Source organism: Choloepus didactylus, chromosome 3 (assembly GCF_015220235.1).
Source record: "Choloepus didactylus isolate mChoDid1 chromosome 3, mChoDid1.pri, whole genome shotgun sequence".
NCBI lineage: Eukaryota > Metazoa > Chordata > Mammalia > Pilosa > Megalonychidae > Choloepus > Choloepus didactylus.
The window spans coordinates 21,006,808-21,019,737 of NC_051309.1; the positions used below are offsets into that span (position 1 = coordinate 21,006,808).

Below are 12,930 nucleotides of genomic sequence, written 5' to 3' on the forward strand. Positions count from 1 at the left end.
CCATTCTACAGTTCTGAGAAACGGTGGAGACATCTTTCAGTGTAGCCCATTCTTTGTGTTTCCAGGAAATCGTCGGTATTAATACCGTTACTATGGTCGTAAACACTCTGCGGGACGAATGCATGTCATATAAACAGTATTACATTTCCAGAATGTCTGTAGCTTTCCTTCTACTTCCCTTCGTCTTTCCTCTTGGTCTTACCCTTGGCCTAGTGGATGGTGTAGTGATAATGTAGCGAGATTTTCTGTTGTGCTTGATCTAACCATGTGGTTGCGAGGTATGAGTAAAACATGGTTCCGTCAAGCACCATGGAACGTCACGCAGCTTTCTACAGCATGACAAGCTGCTGAGGCTTAAATCAGGATTAACTTGTCTTTTTTTATAAAAACAAAATGAAAAAGGGCTTTTTAGGCATATCTGAAGATTATGTGAGAGGGAGAGAATTACAAAAGAACAGAGAATTGAAAAACCTGAGTAGATCTATTTGCCTTTGAAAGCCCTGATTTAAAAATGATATATAGGAATCTGTTTACTTTGAATACATTTTAAAATCTCAAGACAGAGAAAAAAAAATAAACATTTTAACAATTAATAGCCATTGTGTGATTAGCTGTGAAATAGGCTAGAATGGCTCATAACTGGATCAGCAGAAAGTACAGCTGTGAAAAGCTCAACTTTATTAATGTTCTCCTGTCGTGTGAATCTGGTCACTTTTTTTTCCAGCAAATTTCAAGCCCCTGTTTTAACCCTCTCCTTACATCCATTGACCAAAATTCCCCAAGTTGTCTCCCTGCTGCATAATCTACAGTTATCTTACTTTTTTCTTCCTACAAATTAATTAATATTCTAACCTTACGATTCAGTATCTTTCTTCTTTTGGCTTGAATCCTCAACAGGTACAGAAGATTATCGATCAAAATTAAGTGGAGACTGCTTTGCAGATCTGGCTTGCCCTGAAAAGTGCCGCTGTGAGGGGACGACCGTAGACTGCTCCAATCAAAAACTCAACAAAATACCAGACCACATTCCCCAGTACACAGCAGAGCTGTAAGTTCATCCTCTAACAAAATCCTGGTTGGCAGGGAGGGAAGGAGGATATCAACACACAGCAGTTTGTGTCTTGCCATTTTATTCTCAATAATTACATTAATTTTAATTAATGTACATTGGTATGATTCTTGTTTATAGATGACTAAATTAAAGTCCATTTCTTTGCTTATCTTTCTAGCCCAAGAAATTAATTTATGCCTTAAAATTCACTTAAGTCTCAGTAATCTAATAATAATTGCATTTATTGGGTATTTACTAAGCATTCAATATGTTTTTAACTTATTTAATCTTTACAGCAGCCATATAGTTTGAGTCACCATTTTGAAATCTCTGTTAATTATGACATTTAATTAACGAGTCTTTTTTTTTTAAACTTTATTCCATTGACTTACTGGTGGAAGGATTCATTGATTATCAAGTATTAAAGCACAAAAGAGAGTTTTCTCTACATAATAGATAGCATAGCAGGAAAAACTGAAAAGGCAGTGTGATCTGATTTATATCTATAACCCTAACAGAGGGCCTAGCACAGAGCAGATGCAAGAATATGCTTGTTAAATAATGTATAGGTTCTAGGCCTATGGATATTTTTGTCTTTACCAAATTCATGGATAAGTATAAGACCTTTAATGTTAGTGTTCAAAAATTCAGGGGAAAACTAACACAGTATCATCATATTCTGAACATTTTAACAATGTTTATGTATAGCACCATCTGGCATTTGTCAATTAGTGCTTTGCAAAGCTGATTGTCTTTTTGTGCATGTATAATTCTTTTGTCTCCAACTATATTATAGCCCCTTCATGAAAGAAACTGTAATTTATTGTTTACCTCTCACTATGCCTACATTGATGCCTATTGCTTAATGAATTTTAAGCTCTTTGAAAAATTAAAATTAATGCAATGCTTTTTAAAGAAATGACAGAAACTAACTACCCTGTGATTATAGTGATGTTTTTTGGGTCCTGTTAGTTAATATCCAAGGACTTTTAGAAATGCATGGAGATCATACAATAAAAGCCCTGATCTCTCTGTTTTTATATTTATATTGGGAGTTATGTTTATTGCCAAGGGTACTTGAAGCAGTAATTCAAAAGTTCAAGTGATATCTTCTGTCATGGAAACATTTAAAATAGGGTCATTTGTCAATCAAGAGTTGTAATAGAAACTAGTACCTAATATTTGGCTTTAGCAAAGGAGTGTGTGTGTGTGTGTGTGTGTGTGTGTGTTTTAAGAAATAAAGTACTCAAATTAAATAGTTTGCCAAAAAAAAAGAATTTTTTAATTATATGTTTAAAAATCAGTTCTGGGAAGAAATATTTGTGAGTCGTCTATCTGATAAGTGACTTGAATTCAAATTATGTACAGAATTCTTAAAACTAAACAATAAAAAGACATATTACCTAACTAACAAATAGTCAAATTATTTGAATGGACATTTCTCCAAAGAAGATATACAAATGGGCAATAAGCATATGAAAAGATGCTGAGCATCATTAGCCCCTAGAGGAATGCAGATCAAAACCACAATGAGATACTGCTTCATACCCACTAGGGTAGCTATAATCAAAAATAGACAATAACAATTGTTGGCAAGTATGTGGAGAAATTGGAGTCCTCGTACATTACTGGTGGAATGTAAAATTGTGCAGCTGCTTTGTAAAATAGTTTGGCTGTTACTCAAAGAGTTAAACATAGAGTTCCATATGACCCAGCAATTCCACTCTTACAAACACACACAAGAGAATTGAAGACGTGCATCCACACAAAAACGTGTATGCCAGTATTCATAGCAGCATTATTCAAATAACCCAAAAGTAGAAACAACTCAAATATCCACCAACTGATAAATTGATTTTTTAAAATGTGTTAAATCCGTGCAACAGAATATTGTTCAACAACAAAAAGGAATGAGGTACAAGTGCATGTTACAACATGGCTGAACCTTGCAGACATCATGCTAAGTGAAGGAAGCCAGTCACAAAGGACCACATATTGTGTTTATATTTGTGAAATCTATGAATTTATATGAAATCTCCAGAATAGACAAATCCATAGAGACAGAAACTAGATTATTGGTTACCAGGAGGTGGGATGAGGGGGAAATTGGGAGTGACAACTGACAGATATGGGATTTTTTTGTGTGGATAATGAAGACGTTCTGGAATTAGATATTGATGATGGTTGCACAACTTTGTGAATATATTAAAAACCACTGAGTTGCACATTTTAAAAGAGTGAACTTTAAAGTATGTGAATTACATCTCAATAAAACTGTTAATTAACAACCAAAAAAAACCTAAGGAGGGGCCAGTTAGGGGGAAAAAATGTGTAAAAATGCTCTCTAGGGGGGCAATATTTTAAAAGTTTGGAAAACATTGTTATATGGATTACTCAGTGAAAGCTGGTTTTGATTATTAGTATCTTTACTATATGTGTTTTAATATATTTTATATTGATAATTAAAATTTGAGTGAAGTGGGAAAAAAATCATTATTTTCCACAAATCTTTCATGAGATGTATACTGTATTTTATCTTAAGGTTATCATTAAATAATGTTATAATTAAGAATAAGAAATAAAATATAATCCTTTCCTACCTGCTGGTAATGAAAATTTTTGTTGTTTCTGTTTTCCTCAGGCGTCTCAATAATAATGAATTCACAGTTTTGGAAGCCACAGGAATCTTTAAGAAACTTCTACAATTACGTAAAATGTAAGCTGTGTGTTAAGCTATCTTTGAAAATAACTTTAGTGTTTTATTTTGTTTTTCCCACCCCTTTACAGTCTTATTTAAGTCTTTTCAGAAATTGGGAAATATAAATTAAGAAAAAAAAATCCAGGAAATTTCCAAACAGTGACTACCTGTAATATGAAGTTAAGGTAATGTCTGAGAGCAATCCAAGTCTTCAGATCTGTCTACGTATTCAAAGCAGGCCAACCACATTTTCGGAAGCAGAGCACTAGCATCTTACTTTTAACTCAGACAGATGGTCTGTTATGTTGCCACAGCAGGAATCCAGCAATCAAAGCACATCAGAAACGAGTTCAGCAATGTTTCGTAACTTCCTTTACTATTCCCCAAACCGTGCCATTATTTCTCTTTCAGCACATTCATGTCAACCATTTGACTTTTTGCTTCATTAAACTTTCATTAGAAAATAGTCAAATTTGATGATAGGAAAACTGGCCTGATGGCTGAGCTGTGTTGCTGCATGTCCACAACATATATCTAAAAAAAGGTTTATAAACATAGCAGTTTGAAAACCACTCAGTGTCAGCACTCCACCCGCCACGAGGAGGAGTGAGTGAGGGACAGGGCACAGGCCGGGAGCATAAGGCCTGCGGAGCAGCCTCCACATTTGAAGAAATGTCAGGAGGAAAGAAGGTTCTGCCATAACATCTGTGTGCTCACGTATGCAGCTGTCCCCTGGGTACACGGACTGTAAGTCTCAGAACAGACTGGCAGAACCTACTGCTTCTGCAATTGATCTCTGTGTCATGATATCTTTCAAAGTGTTTTGGATTTCTTACTTGCCCTCCTTTTTCACTGATTTTAGTAAGTATTTATTGAGCAACTGCTATTTGCAATGGTGTGTGAGGAATAACATGATACCTAAGAACATTCCTGTTCTGGGAATATGGCTGGCCTTGAGTGAGCAGTGGGAAAGAGGAAGATGTCACCCTGTAGGAAGATCTTATGTCTACTGGGCATTCTTGCCCTCTGAACAAGCATTGGGGTCTTTTGTATCACACAAAATACGGACGGTTCAGTTTACTGTTTGGACACACAATTAATGAGAAGGTTAACTGGAAGAAACTCATACGCAAATACATATCTGATGCTATCCAAGTCCTAACACATTTTACTCTGTCTTTGCTTTCCATACTCAGTTACCTCCTTTTAAGTCATTAGCAGTTTAATAAGTGGCATTTCTTTGAAAATTTCCTTATTAAATTTTGTGGAGGATATAAAAGTTTATCCAACCCAGTATCTGAACTCAAAATTTTATCCTCCTGAAGAACTTACAGGTCATTTTGACCTTGATCAGGCTAATAGTTTTCACCAGAGATGTGCCCTCTTAATATTTGTCTCATTGCATCTTGATGAAATATGGATGTTGATATCTCCTTAGAGCCTCAACCGTGCTGGGCATTGAAGAGCTAAGAGATTGTAGAAGATTTTGTTCAATAGAAGGAAATGATCAAACCTGGGACACATTCAGTTGTTTTGATACTCTTGTTGTCAGAAGAGAATTGTTTAAAATCTTTATTTCCACAATTTTTATTTAGAAACTTCAGCAACAATAAGATCACAGACATTGAAGAGGGTGCTTTTGAAGGAGCGTCTGGGGTAAACGAAATACTTCTCACAAGTAATCGCTTAGAAAATGTTCAGCACAAGATGTTCAAGGGATTGGAAAGCCTCAAAACTTTGTAAGTATTGTTTGCATTGTGGGTTTTAGGTCATGGTTATCATAATCCTGGGGGTGGTAGGAAGGAGACACATGATCTCTCTCACACACACACACATACACCCAGACAGATGCACACACAGGTTTTGTGGACTCAACCAGTCCCTTGCATCTTGACTTCAGTGTGTCAGGACTTCAGTGTGTTGTTCACTGTGTTAGTTTGCCAGTGCTGCTCTGACAAATACCACATAACAGGTTGGCTTGAGCAAAAGGAATTTATTTTCTCACAGTTTTGGATGCTGGAAGTCTAACATCAAGCTCTTGGCAGGCCATGCTTTCTCCCAAGAGGGGAACTGTGACATCTGGTACTGGCCTGCTGCAATCCTTGGGGTTCCTTGGCTTGCATCTTTGCCTTCATCAGAATGCAGATGGTCTCCTTGGTCTCCTCCCATGGCTTTCCCTGACTTAGGGTTTCTACTGACTGGCTGCATCCAAATTTCCTTTGCTTTTAAGGACTCCAGTCATACAGATTAAGGCCTACCCTCATTCAATTGGGCTTCATCTAAATAGGATCTTCAAGGATCTTACTCACAAACGAGCCCACACCTTAACTAATAACATCTCCGAAGGACCTATTTACAAATGGGTTTACGCCCATGGGACTGGAGGTTAGCACTTGAACATGTCTGTTTTGGGATACATGATTCAATCCCCAACACTTGCAAAGTTCAGAAGGGAACCTCCTGGCTGCAAACTCAAGTCATTTTCTGTTTCTCACCAGAAGAGATTGTCCTTGCTCTAGTTCCTGCACAGGATTCATTCACTTGTCCTGTCTCAAAGTGGTGGTGGCTTTCTTTCCTTTTCCTCAAACACCTCCATCTAATACTCCCTTTTGGTCTAAGAGTTATAGTTTCAGAGTCCACTCCAACCCCTAGGACAGAATATCTCTTCCAGCTAATCTGGAGACTATGTTTTTCTCTGGTTCAAGCTAATCTAGAGATTATATTTTTATCATGCATTTATTATCCATGTTTTTGGGTATCTTTGCTTGCCAGCTCTGTGACCCTTGTTTGCTTCTGCAAGATATTGGTGGAAAAAGAGAGAGACACTAGACATTCAGTAGTAGAAGATGTTTTACCATTTCAAAGAAAGCATGCTGAATGGTGTCTACTTGCTTGGGGGTAGGATGGTTGGGAAAAAGAAATTCCCTATATTACCTAAAGTTTGGTGGCAAGGAGACTAGGCATTGGGTAGGATAGAAGTTTAACACTCCTGTAGTACTTAAATTTTCTACAGTATGTATACATTTTTATATTGCCTCTAAACTATATAACCATGTTTTACAAAAGTGGTGGCCAGAAATTGAAGGAGAAAGACAAACCAAAGTCTTTGGAAGACATGAAGGAAAATACTTGGGACCAAGAAGCAGAACCCAATGTTTCCAGTGGAAAGAGGCCCAAGCTCCACTAGCTCCCCCAAACCTTCACCTCTGCACCTTCCCAGTCCCTGAAGGCCACACCCAGGGGGTGACAGCTGAGGCAGTCCAGTTACCTGCTCTGTATCAGATACAGGGAGAGAGACCATTTCCCCAGCTGGGGGGGCGAGGGGGTTGTGCTTATAGCATCTCACATTCAAATCCCATTTGAAAACCCCATACATAAAATTGGAAGTGTGCTCTTTGAGCTTCATGTGGGTAGCCTGGGACCTAACCATCCATCAGGGCCAGGCTGAGACCTATGGACCCTTCCCAAAGACTAATTCGGAGCCCCTTCAAAATGATATGAAGATATTTGTCAGCCTTCTTATAGAGGAGATACTGAGGAGTGTGTAGAGGAAGGGAAGAGAAGGGATTCTGTAGGAGGCCACTTTTCTCTTCTCCCCCATTGTACTGACACAATACAGCAAAACAAAAGCCCTGCAACAAGTGGAAGTCTCCCTTCTTAGACAGTAGCTGAGGAACTATTTGTTGTCACTAGAACCTTCTCCTTGGTGGGGAATGGGTTCAAAAGAAGGGAGAGGGGATGTAACTCCTCTTCAAGGAGCTTATCAAAGTATTTTTTCAGACTAGTAACTTTCATGGCACTCTCCAGGACTTGAGAGGAGAGGAGTTCTGCAAGTGCAATTTTCTACTTTCATTACATTTCTAGCAATGCTTTTGTGCCTCTGTGCTTTGGCCCCTGAGACAGGTCCCCACTGGCTTGCTCCTTGTGTTGTATGACAACAAGCATAACAGAACAGCTCAGAGCCAAGCTCGAGCGTTCAAAATGTCCTAAAGTAGGTTTACCTCCAAGTAATGTCTTTCAGTTTTGAGCTGTGGAGATTTTGACAGGAGATCCCAAATCCCTATTGGTTTCTTAACCCAGTAGGACTAGTAGAGCTCTTACTGGTACATGTACAGATTTCGGCAAGTCTGTGAATCCCCTGACATTGCAGGTGAAATTCCACACATTGTGTGCTTGTGGGTTTTTCCAGCATAGAGATGCAGAATGTAATGCTTTCTTCAAATTCTCCCAGGGGTCCATACTTCAACAAGATTAAGGGCAAGTTCTTTATTATTTATGACAAGGGATAGTGCAGATAAGAATACTTTTCTGTTGTGCATTTGTTACATAACAAAAAATGATGTCTTGATAAGGAGGCCACCATCCTTTCTTCTTATCTGTGACTTAGCCAAATGCAAAAGTTGATATTTCTTATTTATGATAGGGTAATCTAAAATCCTAAAGGAAAACTTTTCTAATTTATTTTTGCCTCTTCACATGCTATAGTGTTCTCGTTGAGGTGGTCAATCCATATTTAGAAAAGTCAAGGAAAATAAATGACCTCTTCAGCAATTCTGAATAAGATTTATAGCAACTAGTCATTTTTCATGATAGTTTTAGAAGCTTTTCCTTCATGTTCTAAGCCCTGCAAGTAAAGAATGGAGCTGGGAATTGAGAATTGAGCCAAAATGACAAGAATTAATCCCTTTAATGCTAATGACTAGAAAAAATGGTCAGAAATTTTTCAAGATAAACCTAGGAGTATTTAAACTTCATTGGGGACAAGTGGGAACTACTACTGTTGCCTCTATTTAACCTCAAAACTTAAAACCACGAACTACCTTTCTTAAATAAAATAATTCATGCAAGCTTTGTTAATGCTCCATCAAATTTGGTTCTCCCGGCCAGTGTTTGGCATTGATTCAACTTCTAAGTCCCTGAGATGTCCTCACTTCTTTATCCATGCTGCTATTGATCTTTCCTGCCTGCTTTCTGTTCAGCTTCAAATGTGTTGCTGCTATGAATATACAAATCACAGGGCATCAAGGACTCTGAGAGCTGTCGGTGAATCAGGACATTATTGAGTCAAGCAAACATAAGTATAACATGAAAGGAAAACATTCTGCCATTATTTGATCCATCTGCAGGTCATTCAAGGCTCACCGTGCCTTTTGTGACTGAACATAATCATTGACAACTCCCAGCATTTTATTTCTGCAGAAAGTTCTCAGTACATATCCACAGCAATTCCCAATAGCTGTAGAATATTCAGAAAATAGTCATGAGTGTTACACCCGCAAAGAAGGGTTATTTTGGTCCTCAGATAGGCAAACTGATTGCCTAAGGCTTTACCTCCATAACTGTGTCTCCTTTTTTCTTTCAGGATGTTGAGAAGTAATCGCATAAGCTGTGTAGGGAATGACAGTTTCACAGGCCTCAGTTCTGTACGTTTGCTCTCCTTATATGATAATCAAATTACTACAGTTGCACCAGGGGCGTTTGATACTCTCCATTCTTTATCTACTCTGTAAGTATGAAAAATAGTCATCATTTATTTATTACTTGAGCCAGCTTGTTATATTTATTGATTTTATTAATAGCATTTTAACACTATCAGGCATTTCATAAAAATGGGATCAAGGATTTAGGGATTAAAAGCAAGAGGATAAATTTGTTCATGTAAAACTCATTTCACTTTCTGTAAAAATAATTACCTACTCCCCATATTCAATTTTTAACAAGAAATCGTATTATTTTTCTGACAATTTTTAATAGTGTGGCCAGTAATGTGGATTAATTTCTAAATTTTCATTGTATTACTATATTGCTGCAAATACAAGAAATGTTATGAGTTTTTTCCAGTGTTCTCACATAGTTTTCACATAGAACTCATAAAAATAGAGTTCATAGTGTTATTGCCAATAAAGTATGCTCAAAAGGATTATTCATGCAATGACAGGAGATAAATAAGATGATCAGGCCAACAATAAAAGCTGATCACTAGACAGCATTTATGATGATATTAGGAAAATAATGAAAAATAGGTTTAGCCTATCCAAGAGTATGTTTTAGGTGGTAAAATAATAGTTGTAGACAGCTAGGGGGAAAAAAAGAGTGTTTGCATTTCTATAGACAAAACTCCAAAAGAATTTTATTTATAAAAAAAAAAAAAGAAACCCTCCAAAGAATGTATTTCAGTCTTCTTGTATGTTAGTATCTAAAAAGCAATATTTATTAATCCTATAACTAATATGATTTCCTGGTAATGGAAATATATCCAAATTTAATAGTCTAATTCAATAGGTGGAGAAGAAAGGTAATTAGAAAGAAAAAAAAAAAGCATGTTTAACATAGCTCAAGTCACTGAAGAAATAATTTGAGAGAAGCATCCATCGGTAAAGTACTTAATCCTCTTTCCACATAAAATGTGACATTTTACATCTAGTGACTAATTTATGCATATTAAAGATGGCATGTTTATAAATAATGGCATTGTCAATAGATTTGTGCTGAAGTGGTGAGATGCTGAAAGTATTGAAATTTGTAAAAGTAAATTCATTTTTATAACTGGCATTTAATCAACTCAGCTGTCAGTTTAGATGAGAAACCTGTTCTCTGGAGCAAATAAGAGATGGAAATCTTGAGATGACAAATTAATGAAATAGCTGTTGTCAGGTTAAACTCAATAATGTAAGGTAATCAGCCTTCATCTTTATATTAAATTACTGCATTATCAGTGCAGGGAAGTTTGACAGCAAGTCAGATCTCTGACAAGTTTGAATTATTTCTAAACAAGACATATGTCAGAATACACTGCACAAACCTTAAATTGTTGCCTTCACTTTATTTTTTTGCATGAAATTACTTGAAGAAATCTCTTCTATAAAAGAGTTGCTATTTAGTCCTGCACATAAATATTTTAGCTAAAAATTGCTTCCCATATGTTGTATGTAATTGAATGAGAATGGTGAATGTGAATACAGAAATAGTGTGAAAAAATGGTGGCACTGGTTTGAGAAGTAAGAAAGTAAAACCCTAAACTAAACCCTGAATTGCTTGTGTGTGTCTCTTAGAAACCTCTTGGCCAATCCTTTTAACTGTAACTGCTACCTGGCGTGGTTGGGAGAGTGGCTTAGGAAGAAGAGAATTGTAACAGGAAATCCTCGATGTCAAAAACCTTACTTCTTAAAAGAAATCCCCATTCAGGATGTTGCCATTCAAGACTTCACTTGTGATGATGGTAAGAAATCCTTGCTAGGTATTTGATCAACGCATGATGATCCTGAGGCTGTTGTGCACAAATGTGTAACATATCCTTGATCACCTCAAAAATAATTTTGCATCTTTTGTTTTTTTTGTTTTGTTTTGTTTTGTTGTGTTTTGTTTAAACAACAGGGCATTTACTTTCTCAGGCTGCATTTTACATTCTATCCTTCTTGATTTGTGTTTCTGGCTGTTTTAGAAGTTTTTCAAATTCTAACTTATGGTTGAAATCATTTGTATAGCGTCATTTTAACTTTTCTTTATTATCATAAGCGGCCCTTTGAGTAACGACCATTTTCAAATGAGAAGAACAATTGATTTATAAAATAGAAACATTAATAAATCGAACAACAATAGTGATTTTCACTTTTTGATGCTTGCAATGTACTATTGCATTTGATTCTTACAATAGCCTTGTAAGGTAGTTAGAGCCAGTTTTGTTATTATTGCTAGTAAAAGGTGAGTTTAAGTTGAGCCCTGTGTATTAAAATGAGGGACCTGTGAATTCTCCAATATTCAGTCTTCATTTATATATTCTAATTAAAAGTATAATTTGTATAAATAACTGAACAAAGAAAATATCTCTTGTAATTGTATTGATAAAACAAATTGTGTACTGTTTTCTGGGATTCTGCCTTCTGTATGATGCCATCTTGTAAATACTTAATTCTCTGTACATAAGTAATCATATGGCTCGAGACTCTTATGTTTGTTAAGTTGAATTAAAAGCATAAAATTCCTGTTAGCATCTTTAAAGCCACAATTCTGTCTTTATCTGTGTTTTCTTTAACAATTCAGGGAACGATGACAATAGTTGTTCTCCGCTCTCTCGCTGCCCTACGGAATGCACTTGTCTGGACACAGTTGTCCGATGCAGCAACAAGGGCTTAAAGGTCTTGCCGAAAGGTATTCCAAGAGATGTCACTGAGTTGTAAGTAGAGCTTGTCTTTCCCTTTCCTTAGCAATTGATATTTTCCACACCAATGAAATAGAAACCAAGCAAACAAAAGCTATCACTGGTCAGACGCATTACCTTGAGATTTCTGAAGTCATATGGGGAGATTTAGAAAGAAGAGAAACCAAAAGGAGAACAGATCATGAGTCCATATTGCGAAAAGTTTATCAAAGCTGCTGATTTGAAAACTGGATCAACAATAGGTACACATCTCCATGGATTGCATTTGGACGTAAATCCATTTTGAAACATGGTTTCAAAGACAAAATATAAGCAAACTCAGAACTCTTCCCTTGGCTTCGTATCAAGCATTTGGATATAGTACATTAATATAGAAATAAAGGAATATAACAGGGCACACATGCATCATTATCTCTAGCAGCTTATTCCGTTCCTCATACATAGCATGAGGCTGCCATAGGGTCATGAACAGTACAAGGGGTCCAGATATAAATGCTATGGTATTTGTGGTTGAACATCAGTTACAAAAATTTTAGGGATGATTGATCTTAAACCCTTTAGAATCTAAAGGACTCTGGTTTAAGCATAAAACAGCAATATCTCTTTTTAGGAGTAAGGAGTATGCCAGCTTCTTCCTGACATTTGTCCTGTGTGGTTAGCTTTTCTCAAAGGGGTAGAGGGGTAAAGGAGAATCAATGGACTATCCTAGATACTGTAGATACACTAAATACATAGCATTTCCCAAATAAGTCCTGCAAGATGTTCCATGAGAAAGGGGTATGTGACCAAATAAGTTGGGAAAAGCAGTCTTGTAATTTTACCATTCCCTCTTAGAGCTTTTCAGTATGCCTTAGCATAATAAAGACAATGAGAAGTGCTACAGTATAAAAAAGGAAAACATGCACAGGTAGCATTTCCCAAGGGTATCCAAACTAGCTCTTGTATTATTTGTTTTGGGTTTTACATGACAGTAATTAATGACCCATAGAATGTGATTTGCAAATAGGACCCTGAAGATTTTTC

The 12,930-nt window shown here is 36.6% G+C and overlaps 1 protein-coding gene across 2 annotated transcripts in view; it reads left to right on the top strand.

Annotated features, from left to right (window-relative positions):
• Window positions 1–12,930, top strand: part of SLIT2 (slit guidance ligand 2) — a 391,304-nt gene that overhangs the window by 296,785 nt on the left and 81,589 nt on the right. For both annotated transcript variants that reach the window (XM_037829492.1, XM_037829493.1), the window contains 6 exons: window positions 898–1,048; window positions 3,693–3,767; window positions 5,345–5,488; window positions 9,112–9,255; window positions 10,802–10,968; window positions 11,790–11,922. In XM_037829492.1, coding sequence (XP_037685420.1) covers window positions 898–1,048; window positions 3,693–3,767; window positions 5,345–5,488; window positions 9,112–9,255; window positions 10,802–10,968; window positions 11,790–11,922 — 814 coding nt within the window. The remainder of the gene's footprint in view (window positions 1–897; window positions 1,049–3,692; window positions 3,768–5,344; window positions 5,489–9,111; window positions 9,256–10,801; window positions 10,969–11,789; window positions 11,923–12,930) is intronic.